General features: G+C 38.0%; 1 protein-coding gene across 6 annotated transcripts in view; it reads left to right on the top strand.

Annotated features, from left to right (window-relative positions):
* Nucleotides 1-19250, top strand: part of ranbp2 (RAN binding protein 2) — a 65397-nt gene that overhangs the window by 14684 nt on the left and 31463 nt on the right. For 5 of the 6 annotated variants that reach the window (XR_007262211.1, XM_048597568.1, XM_048597567.1 and 2 more), the window contains exons 8-20: nt 63-153; nt 280-489; nt 879-1060; nt 1145-1320; nt 1418-1541; nt 2585-2746; nt 5978-6115; nt 6201-6350; nt 8546-8755; nt 10714-10797; nt 11576-11717; nt 13282-13376; nt 13457-18302. Coding sequence is in view for 5 of the 6 variants with exons in the window: in XM_048597568.1 (XP_048453525.1) it covers nt 63-153; nt 280-489; nt 879-1060; nt 1145-1320; nt 1418-1541; nt 2585-2746; nt 5978-6115; nt 6201-6350; nt 8546-8755; nt 10714-10797; nt 11576-11717; nt 13282-13376; nt 13457-18302 (6610 nt within the window). In the remaining variant the exon portion in view is untranslated. The remainder of the gene's footprint in view (nt 1-62; nt 154-279; nt 490-878; nt 1061-1144; nt 1321-1417; nt 1542-2584; nt 2747-5977; nt 6116-6200; nt 6351-8545; nt 8756-10713; nt 10798-11575; nt 11718-13281; nt 13377-13456; nt 18303-19250) is intronic. The other variant, XM_048597566.1, reaches the window with a different exon arrangement.

The raw sequence follows: 19250 nt of genomic DNA, 5'->3' as shown, positions 1-19250 counted from the left end.
GTGCTGCAACTGAGATGGTTTCTAATAGTATTGCTGTACTAAAGAAATGAGTATATTTCCAGGTTCCAAGACCCAGGCTGAAATGTCTAAAGGCAGAAGAGACAAATCAGGAAATGATTAATTGGTTAGCATCAGATAGACAAAGTCAGTCAGGTAATATTTTAATTACGTCTTTTTTAAAATTAACTCTGATATGTACAGAAGAGGTTTTGCTAGCTTTTTGTTCCACAGTTTGTGCTAATTGACATTCTAACAGACTAGTTTCTTCTGTTGTTGTAGGGCATATGTTAATAAGTTTAATGTCGGGAAAGCCTGACTTTCACAAAGAAGTGGTGGAGACTTTTGCAAACAAAAGTGGCCAGACTGCATTAATTGAAACATTGTTTGGAAGTCAGATATCTGTTGAAAGGTCATTTCTTGCCAATGATGATATCAGAAATGTTACAGAAGAACACCCAGATCTGAATGAACTCATAAAATGGGATGATGGTAAGAGCTTTTGATTTTAAATATTCCTCTGTTTCAGTCCTTAGTTTGTGCTGTCACCTTTGAATGACCTGGTTAGTTTAGCTGGGGCATGAGGTAGCCAAGGTATTCTGATTTTTTTTTAGTCGTCTTCTGTAGTTTTCTTTTTTGAAATGAGGGAAAGAAAGTCATCTTGAATGTGTTCTGTTAGGTTGTCTAATGAGTGTTTATAGAGTAAAAAGTAAACTTTAATTAAATTAGTGTGATAAAGAAAATGTTAGTTTTCAGTGAAATTAGTCCCCCATCAGATTTTAATTGCCATTTACAGTTTAGACTAAATAATTTAGATGGATCATTGCTTGTCTCTGCTTATGTAATTTATATGATAGACATTTTTGTTTTTTGACTTTCAGCTTCTGTTAAATTGCATGGTGGAAATTTGCAACATCTTGCTTGGCTTGGTTTACACCAGTTTTCAATGGAGCAGTTACCTATGGTACGAAATTGGCTTAAGCAGTTGTTTCCTCGACTGCCGCAAGAAACCTCACGGCTTGAAACCAATGCTCCTGAGACTATTTGCATTTTAGATCTTGAGGTAGGATTAAAACAGTAATCAATTTTAACTTTTACCAAAAATGAATTATCTTGCCTATATTTAAAATTACATTTTTTATTTCAGGTTTTTCTTCTTGGAGTGATTTATTCATGTCATACGCAGTTACAGGATAAATCAGACCTTCACTACAGTATGCACCAACCAAAGTGCATGCCACTGCCAATCAGCAAACTGCTGTATACAGAGCGACAGAACGCTTGGTGGGATGCTGTCTACAGCCTTGTCTACAAAAAAGCACAGTAAATATGTTCATGATTTTTAAGTCTAACTGCATTTTTTTTAAAAACATTACTATATTGGGAAACATTAAACTTTATTACACCGCTTTTCTTTTAGACCGGGTACATCAGCTAAACTAAGACTATTGATTCAGCGTGAACTTGGTACATTGAGGGCACTAGATAAGCACGGACTTCAACCTGCTCTAATTATACACTGGGCACAAAGCCTCATTAACATTGTAAGTCTCAATTCCTGTACTATTTAAGGAAATGTGATACACTGGCAAATTTTGGATGCTGAAGCATGAAATTCTTAATATAACCCTTCGTGTGACATCTGTGCAGTCACCTAATTTGTAAAGATTGTGCACTACTTTGGGATCATCCTTGAACATGCCACTTTCCAACTCCCTACTGTGCTGGCTGGCATTGCTTCTTCAGGACACCGCCACCCCCAGAAACCTGACCTGAACTGACAGGTCAAGCTACCAGTCCATCTCCAAACAGTTCATGTGTGATGGTTGCTCTTCAATCTGTCATATCTTTCTATTCTATTGCTCATTTGAATCTCTGCAATCAGATTTCTGTTCTACCATAATGTTGAGATTGTTCAGCAAAATTGTAAGTGGCATCTAACATTGCTTTATGCCCATCTTAAACTTTCTGTATCAATCATCTTCCTGAAATACACCTTTTTTCTAGCTGTCAGATTAGACATTTTTGTTTCCACTTCACCAATCCAAACATAGTAAGGACATTTCCAGCTCTATCTTCTCTTCTGCTGCTACACCCGTTATCACTTGGCTCATTTCCCTATGTAATCTATATTTGTACTTCAGGACATCACTTTTTGGTGACATCATTTACTGGCTCTTGTACTATACCCTGATCGCGTGTGTGTGCAAAAAAAGTACATGCGTGCAATGTGTTTAAAAAAATGTACGTACGTGTTGTGTTTATAATTTTTTTTAAAAAGTGTGCGCACTCATGCACATGCCCATGGTTATTGTTAGCCAATAACTGGAATGAGCTGCAAGTTCCTCTATTCAAATATAGGAGGGACTAAAGCCTTTGCCTGTATGATAGCCAGTCTCACTAATTCCACTTCTCACCTGCTAACATTGCCTCAGTTGTTGAATCAGAATTTGCAGCCTGCATTTTGTTTGCTTTTTAAAGTACGGTTCAAAGTTTTTGCCCTGTTCTGTTGTAACTTTGTTTCACCAGTATAATTTCAAAACTACTGATGTGCAGCTCTAACACTTATATTTTTTTCTCCATATAGGGAAGTGGATTAGATTCATACTACGATCAAAAAGAATACATTGGACGGAGTGTCTACTACTGGAGGAAAGTCCTGCCCTTATTACAGAGCATCAGAAAGAAAAGGAGTATTCCTGAACCTATCAATCCTTTGTTTCAACATTTCCGTAGCAAGGATATCAAGGTAACAATATGCCTTGCATGCAGTTCATCACCTGTGAATTGGATACAGTTATGATTATGCCTTTAACAAGGGATCATTGCAGAGTATAAGGCATTTGTTGCTGTATTAAACTGAACACTTGCAATTACATTTCCATTGGCAGAACTAGTGTTTAAAAGCACACTAAGTTTATTCATTTATTAGATGTAATAACGCTTAGATGACAGTTCCAATTGTGCATAATAACTAGAATTTTATATGCTATCCTTTAACATATGTCTAGCTTGTAGGCATACCTTCCAGTCATTTGTTTCATTGAAAAATTACTGCAGATGCAAATACTACAGAAAATATCTTTAGGAATAACTATTGACTTTATTCTTCTAATCAAATTTGATATCACTTTTTTACATAACTTTTTGGAACAGTAAATACAGATATTTTTAATTGACCTGTTCAAAGATGTTACTACACACATCTGGAGCGGGTGGGACTTGAACCGGGCCTCCTGGTTGATGTGTAGGGATACTAGCAGCAGGTATATACTATGTCGTTCTGATCTTTCACAGCTGTAGTCATCAGGTTCAATATGATGAACGGATACAGCTGAGGAGAAACCGTTGATTAAGATTTGAGGAGAACTTTGAGCAGGTCTTTGTTTTTTCATGTGCTTTTAGTCGTAGCATCAGAAGCACTTTGTACTTTCACAACTCTGACCAGGATTCATAAACATGATGTTTACTTATTCAATTATGAATAATTTTGAATAGTCTCATGAAAATAAAAATATTTTCTGTCCCTTTGGTAAAACTGCAAATGAAGAGGTGTGTTTAGGAAGGAGAAATACAAATTAAATCATGTTGACTCATTCTTAGAGCAAGCTGAAACATGCTTTTCTATATTAAATGCAGATTTATGTTTGTATTTCGCTACAGTGAAGAAACATGACTTCATAAAACAAAAATTGCATACTGTGCTAATGTTTCCAAATTTAAATGAGTGTTTTCACCATTCTCATTGCTCATAGTATTGTGAGCAATGCCAGGTGAGATCTGTTATCAATGAACTGCATGATCTGAAATTTCTAAATTGAAAATTTATTTGGAAATATGCAAGAACCATTTGATATCCATGCCTCAGAAGACAGTTTGTTGTAAAGTTATTATCCTTGGAGAGGAAGCCAACTATGTAGTTTAGCAAGTCCCTGGGGTTGGGGTGGGGGGCAGATACAATCATGGGATTATGTGAATTGAGTTGGAAATGTTCTTTCAAAATTTATTTGGCTGATTCAACAGCTTTTGGAATAAAGAAATAAAAGTGATGTTTGAATAATTTTCAGGGAAAACTGAACGAGTCTCTGGGTAAATAATAATTGGAAGCAAGCAAGTGGGCAGAGCATTTGGGACTTGATAGGTTATGAATGATTGATTGAGAAAAATGAGATTAAAAGTGAATGGAAAAGAGGAGGAAAAATGAAAAGAAACATTTTACCAAAAAAATCCAAGTAGGTTATTCTATTTATGAGGCTGATGGACCTTTTGGGAGCAGAGAAGCAATGAAAAGTGGAGAACCATGTGTGAGGACCTGATGGAATACAACTGAAGAAACCAGATGAAGAGCTTTAGTTCGGAGGGAATGTTGGGGGTGGGGGTGCACGGAAACAAACTGAAGTTACTTCCCTGGGATTAAAATTATTCCCTGATTTCAGATTTTCAAGATAAGTTTGGAAAGAATAGAGAAATGTTATTTCCTCTGTTGAGCAGGTCAATGACAAAGATCATAAATTTGCAGTCATTGGCGAAAACTCTACAAGGACAGCAAGAATTTATCTTTGTGTTGGGTTCGGGAAAGCTCAATTGAAAAATTGGTGGAAACCTTTTGAAATCTTATGAAAGGAGGTGGAAAGGCCGAGGAATTTAGAATTAGCAGGAATTGGAGATGTGTGATGAAAAGTGCGAGCTAAATAACTGCCTTCTATGCTATTCTCAGCATTCTTCCTGCAATTTGGCTGGTTTGCTTATGTCCCATCATCCAGTGCAATTAAATTGGAATTTAGTTTATAGTTCATTCACCTCATGCGCTTTCACCTTTTAAAATACATATTCATGGTCTTGCATTGAAAACAAAGTACTAGAAAATTCAGAGCATCTGTGTATTACGGTGATTGTTTGCTATCAGAGCTACAGAGTTAAATTGAAAGAGGGAGAAATAGCCAGCAACATACAAGCAAATTGTAACAGTTTTTAGAAGTATGTTGAAAAGAGTTCAAATAAATGCTAGTCTTTTTGAAACGGAGGCAAGATGAATTATCACTGGGAATGAGGAAAGTATAGAGATGTTGAACAAATATGTTGTGCTGCTCTTCATAAGAGGCAACTTAAATACCAGAAATAGGGGGTAACTTAGGGACTAATGAGTGAGGAAATGAAAGTAATTAGTATCGACAGAGAACAGTATTGGAGAAATCTAAGGGGCCACAAATTTAACAAACTCAATGCTATCTGATGGTTTATACCCGGGTAACCCAAGTGGATTTTGATCTAAAATTTTGGGGTCTCATGTTTTTGAGGTGGCATTTTCCACTGTGGAGCTCTAACTATGTTTTAAAGCTGTGCTCTAACTTCTCCTATTTTCTCAGTTCTCACTGAAGGATCACAGTTTTTAAACCTTGAAATGTGGTCATAGTGAGGAAGAATTTGTGAAGCCCTGGCTTACACCCATTGGTCATGAAAGTCATGGCTGCAAGGCTTGCAGATGCGCTGGCTATAATTTTCCAAAATTCCCTCTCTTCCGTAATGGTCCCACCAGATAGACAGTTCGCAAATACAGAACATTGTTATTAAAGGAGGGAGAGGGGAATTGAAGAGCAAAAGGCTAGTTAGTTTGCTTTCAATCAGTTTCTGCGACATGGGATACTTGAATTTTACCTGTGCTTTGGAGTCACATTCTGTGGCTCAATTTTATCACAAATATCAAGACTAATACTTTGGTATTTCAGCAAGAAAGGGTGCTTATTCATGAAATGTTAAACCATAGAACAGAATATTACATGTTATAATTTCTAATGCTTCTAGGGAAAGCATGGTTTTGCTGTGAATTCATAAAGATTATTTCAGCTGGATTTTCTGCAGCTCTTATTTGGAGCATTCGCACAGGAGACAATGTGCAATGTACAGTGGTTTTGTTTGAAAATTCATAGTATATATTCACATACCTATACCATAAATGTATGAAGTTGTCCATTTATTTTAGGTTACTGAAGTTGAGGATTATGAAAAGGAAGTGGAAATCGCTTTTGCTACGCTTGATGTAGTTGATGGAAAAATTGACGAGGCAATTGCTGCTTTTGAATCTATCAATAATATTGTTGCACATTGGAATCTTGCTTTGGTAAGTTACTGCTGGGGTGTCTTTTTTAATCTCTTGAACAAGTCTGCCAGTGTTAATGTAACTTTGTTTTAACTGGTTTTGTTAGATATTTCACAGGAGATCGGAGGAATATGAAAATAGCAATGAAATGGCTTCTGATGAGCAAGAACAATGTAAAAATTGTTTACTCAGCAGTAAAGAATACCTCAGAAAGGTCTTGAATGAAGCTGAATCAAACTTTGCAGCTATACACAGTGTAAGTACCAATGAATTAAAAGACAGTAAAGAGAAAGATGCTTTTATAGCCACCTATTGTGAATGAAATTAAGGTTATTTGAATCAAAAAATTACAGTATTTAGAAACAAATTCAGATGAAATTGACAGAAAAATTGCTAAGCCTTTTTGGGTAAAACAATGGCCAATTAGAATTTAGTTCTGGACTTTATTAGTCATTGTCATATCATGCAGGTTTAACATTAATTTTTGATTCTGTAGCGCTTAAAATATTTATCCATTGAAAACTTGAGCAATATAAAAAAAATTCTAGGCTTGTCTCTTTGCCTTTGCTGATCTAGAAGATCATCACCTTGTACTGGAGAAGGTGTCAAAATTGATCTCTGCGCCGCAGTTAAAGTAATAAAAATCTGTTAAGTGTACTCCGTTCCCTGTTCAGTGACTCCTGCAAATTTATTACTTTAAGATCTGGCAACACAATGAATGGCCTACTGAATGGTGGGCAGTGCCCTCCAAGCGCACAGAACCATGGTAGCCCATTTAGCTCCTTGAGCCTGTTGCATTCTTAATGAGATCATATGGCCGATTTGTGAAGTAAACTTTTTGTTGGCTTTTGTCCCATATCCCTTCATACCAATGGTGAACCAAAAAAATTAATCTTCAATTTAAAATTAGCAATTGAGATTTGAAGAAGATTGTTCCAAACTTCTTTTCTCTGTGTAGAAGTGTTTCCTGATCCACTCCTGAAAGATCTGGCTTTCAATTTTCTCTTTTAATCTATTCCACCTTTCTGAGACTCCTCAAACAGCAAAAATAATTTGCCATATCAGTTCCCCTTAATATTTTGAAATTGAATCAAATCTTTCCCCCAATAAACTTCTAAATACTACAGCTGCAGCTTGTCTAATCCCCTCGTAATTTAACCTTGAAATCCAGGTATCATCTGCTTTATCTTTCCTGCAGTCCAAAGACCAGAACTGTTATAGTACTCTAGATGTGGTTGGACTATAATTCTGAAGAGCTTATTTCTACCTGCTATATTCCAACCTTCTAAATAGATGAACAAAGATTGTATTTGCCTTTTTGATTTTTCTTTTTTACTTTTTGCCTGATCAATTGTGCAGAAACCTTAAAGCTCCTCTGCAGGCTGTACAGAATTTAGACCCTTAACTTGCTTTGTATGCACAGACACAAAAAAAATTAAAGGAGCTGCATGGTTGCACCACTTGCCCATGCACTCCCCTCAAGAAAAAGTCAATTGTTTGCCTCCTGGAACTCCATGTCTCTGTTTTTTCAGCAGAAGTACAATGTTCTAACATTTGTTTGGGCTCAAAGTGAATGATATTATATTTGCTGTCGGTTTGTTCATTCACTTAATCTATTAGGCTTTAAAAAATTTAATGCTTCAAGCCACACTGCTTAAGCTTCTGGCTTTGTGACATTGCTGAGTGGGAATATGTGATTTTCTCTCCCATCCTCTAAGGGAAAAGTTAGGAAACCATGAATAAACACAGTGATTAGTTGAGGCTACAACATGGATCCTTGCACCACACAATAATCTACCAATTAGCTACATGTCAACCGTACCTATCTAATCTCCTACCACTCGACAAATTTCACAACCAAGTCAATAGTTTTCTTCCATTTCATGAACTTTAACTTCAGTTGTTTCTCCTTGGAATTCATCAAGTATTTTCTGGAGTCTCCTGGCTAATTGCTATTTGGCTAAAACTTTATGGATGCTTACCATTTGGTAAAGAGGAGAAGAAATTTTCATTTACACTTGATGTCCAAAAGTACTTGAGACATTAAACTGAGGCCAGATCTTCCTGTTCAGCTGTAGACTATTTCACAAAGACTGAAGACTGCTCTCAGTATTCCTGCCGTTGCCACAAAATGTCCATTACCTCAGTTGTTGTTTATAGGACCACGTTCAAGTTGCCTGTGGCAGCAGATTGCATAAGTTACACGTTGCAGAAGTCATTGATTTGTCTTTTTTTGGTGTACTTCTGTCAATTGCTTAAAGGAGGTGAAGTTTCTTTAGGTTGGGTAATAGGGCTCCCTTTCTCAAGTGAGCACTTGGAGAAAGCAATCATTTAGAAATAGGCACTGTTTAATGCCCATCCTCAGTTTTTTGAAACAGTCTCTAACTTTTATGGTTAAACAACCTCTTTCACTATGGTTTCAACTAAAAGTTTACGGTTTTTTCCTACAAGTTGCCTGTATCAATAGGTACAGTGAAAGAAATGCTGGAGTTGGTAAATCAACATCTTCAAGAATATAATGGAGATGTACTTGACCATGGGGAAGAAATAAATGACAGTTCTCAGACAGCTGAAAATGGCACTTCTATGGAGTCATTACAAGTTAAACACTCTACCCCATCTCCAACAAAGCTTACTCCATCACCAACCAAGAGCTACAAGGTAAATTTAATGGTTACAAATTATTGTGTACAAAAGGTAACGTAGTATACTGTAGTGCAGAAATAACTTTTGGAGTGGTGATGTTACAAAATGTAAATTTGCCTAATTCTCCATGAGCTGCTTTGGTGAAGATTGAGAACAATGATCTCCCCCAGCAAGCTCTGTCCCAATTTGTACGACAGGCTGAGTCTGTCCATGTTAGGCCCATTTTTCCATTTTTTTCTGTTTACTTTAAAGGGCACTGCTATCCTGGCCATCTGTGGGTTGTGGAGATGGCAAAGGGAGACTAATGGGACTGAATAGCATGAAAATCAGACCTAGGATGGTCATAAATGGCGAGCCATGTGATGGGCGAGACATGAGATAGGTGGTTGGCAGCAAGGAGAAGAGGCTTCATTCCAAATAAGTGCTGCTGTAGCAGAGCAGTTATAGAATCATAGAGTCATTCAACATGGAAGCAGACCCTTCCGTCCAGCCAATCCACACTGACCATGTTCCCGAACTAAACTAGTCCCACTTGCCTGCTCTTGGCCCATGTTCTTCCAAATCTTTCCTGTTGATGAACTTGTCCAAATGTCTTTTAAATGTTAAAACTGCACCTTTAAAAGGCATTTGGATAATTTAATGACTAGAAAAGTTCGGGCTCAAAGAAGCCCTGGAAACTGCCAGGTGCCGCTTGGATTATAAAACAAAGAAATGTGGATGCTGGAAATGAAATAAAAATTACAGCACAAACTTAGCAGATCCGGTAGTATCTGTGGAGAGAAAGCATAGTTAATGTTTCAGGTCCAGTGACCCTCCTTCAGAACTATGTACAGTTTGGAGTTTGAAGCCATGAGAACCACTCAGATCATTGGGGACTTGGAGGAAAACCTGAGAACCATTACTATTCAGTATAGTGCATTGGAGACCAAGAAAGCCCACAAATGCTAATTGCTTAGTGCAGATGAGAGATTTGGAGTTCTGAGAGACTAATGGGTTACATCAGCTTAATGAAACTAGTATCGGGAGGAACTGGAATTATGCCAATGAGTTAAGTGTTGAAGGGCAGTTTAGGAAATTTAGTGGAACATGGTCTCTGGAAGAGATCAAATTTGAAGTAGTCTGCAACTGAGCAACCTCGGAGGACATTCTAAAATTAAACCTTTAAAAAGTAAAGAATTGGAATCCCTTGAAAGGGAGACAGTTTTTAATGTGAATTGCTGACCCACAGTGTCACTACCATTTGAGGAGAGATGCAGGAAAAGATAATGGGATTTGTCCTGACCGCATTTGCTATTTAATGTCCTCTATTGGGTGTTCAACAACAGTTTGTCTAACTGTATTTATCTCGATACTTCCGGATGTTGGAGAAAAAGGGATGGTTATATGTGTTGTTTTGACGTTCTAACATTGCAGTGTGTCGTTATCGTTTGTTCAAAACTAAAAGTTTGTGGCTTCAGTAACTACCTGAAATGTTAAACATTGTCTATTTTAAACAAACAAGTCTCTCGCCAGAACATAGTATAAGTTTGGCTGTCCTGACAGGGATCGTACAATGTTGTTGAAAAATACTCGCTCTCCTCTCTGCTACTTGTTTCTTTGTTTCATGTCATGTACTCTATCAAGAGTTCCCAGATCAGGGGTACTTAATTGTTTTCTTCATAGCGCACCTTTAAATAAATGAAATATGTAGTTCGTGATTGAAAATGTCAAAATCATTTATATGTGTAAGACCAACTGAAAGCTAAATTCTTGATGCTTTGTTTTAAATGACCAAGAAATTGAACGACTACACTGATATTAATATGATAGATACTCGCAGTTCCCTAAAGTTTGAAAGGTCTAAGGGCAGGATGATTTAATTTAACAGAATAGAAGTTGTGGGAAGTGTTAAAACCATTCCATTCTGCATATTTTACTCAAAGTTTTTTTTTTTAATAACTGGATATAAACCTTAATCCTTGTTTTGTCTTCAGTGGTCTCCAAAGACTCCACCTCGTTGGGCTGAAGATCAGAAACATTTATTGCAGATGCTTTGCCAGCAAGTAGAACAGCTGAAGGTACGTATATTTACAAGTATAGAAATTTAGTGTGGTTTAGCTGGTGAAATTATGTATATTTTGACCCTTTTTTATGATTCTATTATTGCTACTTATACACATCTTCCAGCCTAAATATCTGTGATTTTTACCAGTTGTGGTAGATTGTTCTATATCCAGTTTCCATCAAGTAAGTTACAATTGTCTTATGTAGGCTAACATAATTAACAAATTTATGAAGTAGCAGTGAATTTAATAATACACTTAGTGTACTAAGCTACTTAGATGAAATTATCTAAGCATAAAATCTGATGAAACTATTATGCATAGAAATAGTTCATTAGAAAGACCAGTCAATTCTATTTGCTGCTGTAATAAGAGAACATACTGAAATTCATAATGATTTATCTCAATAAACGTCACTAATTGAGATGTCCTATGTTGGGTGGTGGGGGCAAGGGTAGGGTGGCAGAAACTTGTCATTCAGTGTAAATTCAGTTGTGATATCCTGTTAGATCTTGTTTTGAAGAATACGAATTATATTTGAACCTGTATTCAGAGTAGAGGGAGGTGTGTGTTCCCTAATAATTTCTTTCAGGTGTCCTTCAGTGTGAGTGTTTTCCGAAAGAAGCAATGCTTGCAGTATTAGTTCCACTATTTTCCTTTGTAAAATGCAGTTTCAAAGAGCTTGAATATCAAGGTTCATGTCCATGTTGTTTTAACTTCTACATTTTAATAAATACATTCATTTTTAAAAAAGTGAAGTTGTGATCAATGAGTTTTTTTTATAATGCTGCAGGATGAAGTACGTGAACTCAAGCTAAATAATTCAAATACAACTGAATCACCACATCCTCGATGGCGCACGGATAGTTATGGTGCAGATAACCATCCAGAAGGTTACCAGGGTGCGCACAATTTTCAGGGAGCACCTTTAACAGGTAAATTGAATACTAACTGTCACTTTCATCTGCAAAATTTGCTGAAGGGTAAAGCATACGAATGTGTGAAATAGGAGCAGAAGGAGGCCATTTCAGACTCGTGAACCTGCTCTGCCATTCAATGAAATCACAGCTGATTATGTTGACCTCAGCTGCAGTTTCTTACCTAGTCCTAATAATCTTTGACTACTTTGTTTAGTCATGAATCAGTCTACTTCTGCTTTAAATGTATTTAATGATTCTGCCTTGCTGTTTGAAGAAGGCAGTTCCAAAGCCTCATGACCCCCCCGAAAGGAAACATGCTGCTTCAACTCTATCTTAAATGGAAGGTCCCTTATTTTTTAAACTCTGTCCCTTTGTCCCTTTGTTTTATTTTCTCCCACGAGGGGAAATATCCTTTCGGCATCCACCATGTCCAGTCCCCTCAGTATCAATAAGATCATGTCTCTTTCTTATTCACTGTGGTGAATATTGACACCCCCTCAAGATAAAAACCCACATCCCAGGTGTTGGTCGAATGAGCTGTCTCTAAATTGCTTCTGTCTTCTATTCTTTCTTTTGCAAGATCAAAACTACATCACTGAACATCCCTACTTTGCCATTTATTCCAAGTGGAATGCAATATAATGTTTAATTTGCCTTCCTGATCACTGGCTGTACCTGCATACTGATTCAAGTTTGAGAGTATTGAGATCTCTCTACACTTTTGAGTTCTATAGTTCCTCTGCACTTTAATATGCTGCATTTCCATCTGGCTGTCACAATAGATAAGTTCTCATTTTTGTACAATCTATTCCATCTGCCAAATGTTTGTCCACTTAAGTAACCTATCTATATTTCTTTCAAACATCTTGTATTCTATTCAAAACTTAATTTCCTCTTTTTCTTTGTGTCATTAAAAAAAATTAGCAAGTATACATTTAGTTTTCAATCTTTGTCATGAATAAAGATCAACAATCAAAGTTACCTTGTTTTTAATGCACAAAATAGCAAGGAAGTTACCATCTGCCAAAATCTGCTAATGCAGCCTCTTGTTCAGCTGCATGTGTGAATGTTAAATAGTATGTATTCTAATTTGGTTAAGTGTTGACCATTTAAGTTGGAGATAGGATTAAAATGATAACCTATCACACTGAATTCTAATTGGTTTATGTGTGCTCTTTCCATTTGGATATCTTGCAGATTTTTAATCAAAATACTGATTCTAAATAAATTTGCCATGTCAGTTCACAATCTCAACTTTTGGTCATGTAGCTGATCTGAGAGGAGGATATGAAGAATTAATGCTAAAGTAGTAATAGTGATTAAAAATACTTGTAAAGTTACTGAGTTAAGGTGCCAAATTGTTGCGAGCAATGGGTTCAAGCTTGCTTTGGTTAAAGTAATCCCTTCAAAATAGCAGTTTTGGCTCAGGCAAGCCTCAAATACAGCTTATTCGAGTACCGTTTGTATTAAGCTGTTTAAAAGTAGTTTTTGTTTTGCTACTCAAATGAACACTGTCTATTCTGTTAATAGCCAATGAGATATGTATGTAAATAACACGAACTAATGTATAAACTCTTAGTTTCTACCTCAGGACCTTCTGTGTTCTACAATCAATCCCCAGCATATAACTCCCAGTATCTTCTTGGAACAGCAACCAATGTGACTCCAACCAAGGTACCTAATAACATGATCTCCTGTATTTGGAATACGTATCTGTTGACAGTCTAATAATTCAGTTATTTTCCTTAAACCAGCCTCCTGCCTATGGAATTGGTCGGATTCCACCACAACAGTCGATGTATGGCTATCAACAGCAGACTCACACACCACCTGTTCAGAACAATGCGCCTTGTATGTATTCACAGGATATGTATGGAACACAGTTACGTTTTGAATCACCTGCAACAGGGTTGCTTTCCCCATTTGGTGAAGACTATTACAGTCATGGTGTTCCACAGACCAATACAAACCCACCATTGCCAGAGCCTGGTTATTTCACTAAACCATCAGTGGGAGTTCAGATGTCAAAGCCTACAGAGATGAAGGGGATAGAGTTTGGAAAACTGAACCAACAAATGCAGCATGAAACTACAAAGGCTTCCTTAGGTACTGCCCTAATGCATTCCACACCAGCAACAACATTCAAATTTAACTCTAATTTCAAGAATAATGAGGGGGACTTTACATTTTCATCGCCCCAGCTGAAGACTCAGACACCACCTTCATCTGCCAGTGATAGTCTTCTGGGCATTTTAACTGCAGGTAGATGTATAAAAAGTGACCAAATTGTAGGTCACATGTTTACACAAGAAGCAGTACCAAGTCGAGGAAACTTCTTTTCCCTAAGAGGGCAGGGTTCATTTGATGACTCTTCAGTTCAAAAGCAAAATAAAAATTCATTCAATAACATTTTGAGTAACCAGACATTTGGAATGAATGCAGAAGACAAAGGTGGGGAGAGTGATGGGGACAGTGTTCCTGAAGAAGATGGTCCACACTTTGACCCTGTTATACCACTTCCGGATAAAGTAGATGTGAAAACTGGAGAAGAAGACGAAGAAGTGCTGTTTTCCAACAGAGCTAAGCTCTTCCGTTTTGACACTGAGACCAAAGAATGGAAGGAACGGGGCATTGGTTATGTCAAGTTACTTCAACACAGGGCATCTGGCAAAATCCGACTCCTAATGCGACGGGATCAAGTTCTTAAAATCTGTGCAAATCATTACATAACAGCGGATATGAAATTGAAGCCAAATGCAGGATCTGATAAATCATGGGTATGGTGTGCTTTAGATTATTCTGATGAAAAGCCAAAACCTGAGCAGCTTGCTGTTCGATTTAAAACTGCAGATGAGGCTGCATTATTCAAAACCAAATTCGAAGAAGCGCAAAACTTAGTTAAAGATCAGAAATTAAAATCGAGTAGCCTACTTAGTCAAGAAAAGAAAACTGGAATCAAAATCCAGGCTGAGGACATGCAATTAGGTGCCATTAAATCAACTACTGAACAATCTGGATTTGGTGTTCAGTTTGTCAAGAAAGATGGCGAATGGGACTGCAGCTCGTGTCTTGTACGAAATTTTGCAGCTGCTTCTGTGTGTGCAGCTTGCCAAAACCCTAGAACTGTTACTGGAAAAAATAGTTTTCCCTCCGCTTCACGAATCTCTGAGCAAAATGGAAGTGAAGTTGGAGTGACTGAGAAGATTACTACAGCTTTTACTAAAACAGTAGGATTTGGTGATAGATTTCCTAAGGAAGGCCACTGGAATTGTAGTGCGTGTTTTCTTCAAAATGAAGCTGTCTCGTCACATTGTATAGCTTGCCAGGCACCAAATTCCAGTAGCAAGGATGGCATTAGTTCAGCCAGTCAGGCACCTGCAACTTTTGCATTTAGTGCTCAGAAAGATATTACAAAGCCAAGTACACATGGTAATTTTGGCCCACTGTTTGGAAAAGTGGATGGGCAATGGGACTGCATTGCATGTCGTGTCAGAAATGAAGCGACTGCACAAAAGTGTATGTCCTGCCATGCACTAGGTCCATCTTGTAAAGATTCTGGTGTGTCGTACGACCAGCCAGTGACTACCTTTGAGTTTGGTCTTGACTCTGTGTCTGCAAAAGCATCTAAAGGATTTGGTTTCAGTAGAAAGGAGGGGCAGTGGGATTGCGCCGCTTGTTTTGTGAGAAATGAACCAAATGTGGCAAAATGTGCAGCCTGCCAGGTGCCCAGACCTGCTGGCAATGTTACAGTTGTTACACCCACGAGCCAATCGGCATCAGCCTTCAGGTATGGTGAGAAAGCATGTCCGCCTGCACAGGGAGAGTTTGGAGGAATGTTTGCCAAAAAGGAGGGACAGTGGGATTGTGCCACTTGTTTCGTGAGAAATGAACCAGATGTGGCAAAATGTGCAGCCTGCCAGGTGCCCAGACCTGGCAGTGTTACAGTTGTTACACCCACGAGCCAATCAGCGTCAGCCTTCAGGTATGGTGAGAAAGCATGTGCACCTGCACAGGGAGAGTTTGGAGGAATGTTTGCCAAAAAGGAGGGACAGTGGGATTGCGCCGCTTGTTTTGTGAGAAATGAACCAAATGTGGCAAAATGTGTAGCCTGTCAGACACTTAACCCAAACAGTAAAACTGCAGATGTTTCAACTGCTGCTGCCCCATTTGGTCTTGCCAGTGCATATTCTAAATCTGATACACCCGAATCAGGATTTAAACTTAATTTTCCTGCAAGTGGCTTCAAGTTTGGCCATAGCAACAGCAGCTCAACAGCTTTCAAAGTTGGGGCATCATCATGTCAACCCTCGAGACCATTTTCTAGCACTGTGTTTACATTTTCTTCATCTAATACAGGTGGTGGGTTTGAATTTGGATTGCCTGATATGAGCAAAGACTCTACTGATAAAGTTAACCAGCCAATACAAGAAGGATCGGCTGCGCTCTTTTTAAAATCCTTTGCTGAACAGCAAAAAGAGAGGGAGCGAATGAATTCAAAATCTGGTGCAGACACAAATCAAACACCTAATACATCAAGTCAAAATGAAGAATTTTTTCTGGGCAAGAACTCCAATATTGCTACCTTTGCAGATCTTGCAAAAACTGCAGATAAAGAATTTCAATTTGGTCATAAAGATCCTAATTTCAAAGGTTTTGAAGGAGTAGGTCAACAGCTATTTTCATCATGCAGTACAACAGCTGCTTCAGCAGAAAATGAAGATGATGAATTGTATAAAACTGAAGAGGGGGATAATATTCATTTTGACCCCATTGTTCCTCTGCCTGAGAAGGTCGATCTCATTACAGGTGAAGAAGATGAAACAGTACTTTACTCACAGAGAGTTAAACTATTTAGGTTTGATACAGAAACCAGCCAGTGGAAGGAACGTGGTGTTGGAAATCTCAAGGTCCTTCAAAATAAAGCTAACGGCCGCCTTCGGATTCTAATGCGTCGAGAGCAAGTTTTCAAAGTATGTGCAAATCACTGGATCACGACCACAATGAATCTCAAACCCTTAATGGGTTCTGATAGAGCATGGATGTGGTTAGCTAGTGACTTTTCAGATGGTGAGGCTAAACCAGAGCAACTGGCAGCGAAGTTTAAAACTCCTGAATTGGCTGAAGATTTTAAAGAGAAATTTGAAGAATTCCAAAGACTATTGCTAGATATTCCATTGCAGACTCCTCATAAGTTATTGGACAATGGTAGGACAGCTCGGCTTATACAGAAAGCTGAAGAAATGAAAAGTGGTTTAAAAGACCTGAAACATTTTTTGAAAGATGAGTCAGGAAGGTTGAATGATGAAGGGAATGTAGTAAAGAGTTCTGCTTCTGAAAGCAACAATTCCTCTGGTTTAGTGATTAAACCGCATTCAGAAAGTACTGGCCCCACGTTGGAGTGGGATAATTATGATCTGCGTGAAGAGGCATTGGATACAAGTGTATCTAACACTGCATATGGGCCACCTGATACGAGCAGTCCAGTGAGGAAGAACCTCTTCCGCTTTGGCGATTCAACAACTGGGTTTAATTTTAGTTTCCAGCCAAGCTTGAGTCCACTGAAATCTCCTAAACTGAACCACAGTGGATTGTCTGTGGGTACAGATGAAGATTCTGATTTTGGGCAAGAGGAGGAGAGGGATGTTCAGCATTTTGAGCCAGTTATTCCGATGCCTGATTTAATTGATGTATTGACAGGAGAGGAAAATGAACAGGTTATCTTTTGTCATCGAGCTAAACTTTATCGATATGACAAAGAAGTGAGTCAGTGGAAAGAAAGAGGAATAGGAGACCTGAAGATTTTACAAAATTATGATTCTAAAAAAGTTCGAATAGTTATGAGACGTGACCAGGTTTTAAAAATTTGTGCTAATCACTGGTTAACACCAGAGGTAAGGATTGAGCCCATGAAAGGAACAGAAAAAGCCTTTATTTGGAGTGTTATGGATTTTGCAGATGATGTGGCAAAGATGGAACAGTTAGCTGTACGGTTCAAACAGCAAGAAATTGCTAACTCTTTCAGGGAGCTCTTTGAAGAAGCTAAGAAAGCTCAAGTGCAGGGAACATTAGTCACACCGTTATCTTCAAGAGGGAATACACCAAGAGAATCTCCATGTGGCAAAATTGCAATATCATTGCTCGAAGAAACTATTAAGGAGTCAACAGAGCAAACATGTACAAGTGTTGCATCTCCAAACAGTGCCACCAAGTCACCGAGTACGTTATTGACAGAAACACCATCATATACCTCTGTGGCTTCACCAAAATTTGTATTTGGGTCTGATTCTGTGAAATCCATCTTCAGCAACGAGCAAGAGAGGCCTTTCACTTTTGGTGGTTCAGCAACTGGATCCTTGTTTGGTTTCAGTTTCAAAAGTGCTGATTCTCCTTTAAAGGACCAAGTACAACCTGGCTCCTCTGTCATTAAGAACAAATTGCAGGAGGTAACGAGTGGTGGATTTGATTTTCGTAAAGCAGCTGCATCTCTATCAAAGTCTACAACAACCAGCTTGTTGCCTTCAAGCACAACAGAATCTGCTGTAACTGCTTTTGCAACCAAGGATACACCCAGGCCCACTGCGTTTAAAATGCCACAATCTGGTAAGTTGCTGTAGCATTTCAAAGATGTTGTTTTAGTACACTTGTTTGCGTTAGCCCATTATGTCTACAGGAAGGCCATTATACCTCTTTCACACTCTTTTTCTTTGTTAAAGCCATCTCTGATTGCACTCTTTCCCCCGCCCAACTTGTATTAACTTTCTCATGCACATGCGCACCCTTTTATTTTCTACCTTGCCAGTGTTTCTCTGGGCTGTTCTCTATCATTTTGCATCTAGTCTCTTTACTCGTCAACACTATCCACTGCAGTAAATTCTCATGACAACAACATTAGTATGAGCACTATAAAGAAATTCATCCCAGATTCTTTCAGTTGTGACTACTTTGGATTTATACCTCCTTGTTCTGGACTTAGTCACAAGTAGAATTAATTTATCAGCGTCTATCTAACAAACTCCTTCATAACTTCAAAAATTTGTCATGTTTCCTCTTAGTGTTTTAAAGTGGAGACATCTAGTTTTTCCTTCATCACAATACTAGTAATATCCTTTTAAGTAAATATTGCTTAGAAGATACATTTTTGAAGCTTTTGATCTTGCACTCAGCAGGACAATTCACTCAACATACCAACATAAAGGGGAGACAGCATTTATACTGACAGTAGAGTGCTGATCGGTTGGCAAGTGAGCTGTAATTGTTAGAGGCTTTGCTATGGAGAATGCATCCGATAAATGACTGTCAAGCTTTATTTAAATTTTAAACCAGGCAGATTGACTCTGACTCTGGTGAAGGCATTACCCTGAGTAATGAACCAGCGAATGGCTGTTACCTTTTTCAGAGTTGAAACAGGTGCAACGTTTGTATATATTCTTTATGTCTGCAAAGAACAGGGCCATGTATATTAATATATGTAAAGTGCAAATGTGATACAGAGTCTACCTATCTTAAATTGGTTATGAACACTTGCATGTTGTTTTCTCTAAGCTTGAT

This window comes from Rhincodon typus, chromosome 6 (assembly GCF_021869965.1).
Source record: "Rhincodon typus isolate 14 chromosome 6, sRhiTyp1.1, whole genome shotgun sequence".
NCBI lineage: Eukaryota > Metazoa > Chordata > Chondrichthyes > Orectolobiformes > Rhincodontidae > Rhincodon > Rhincodon typus.
The sequence above is the reverse complement of the archived record's forward strand: the minus strand, read 5'-3'. Positions and strand labels throughout refer to the sequence as shown.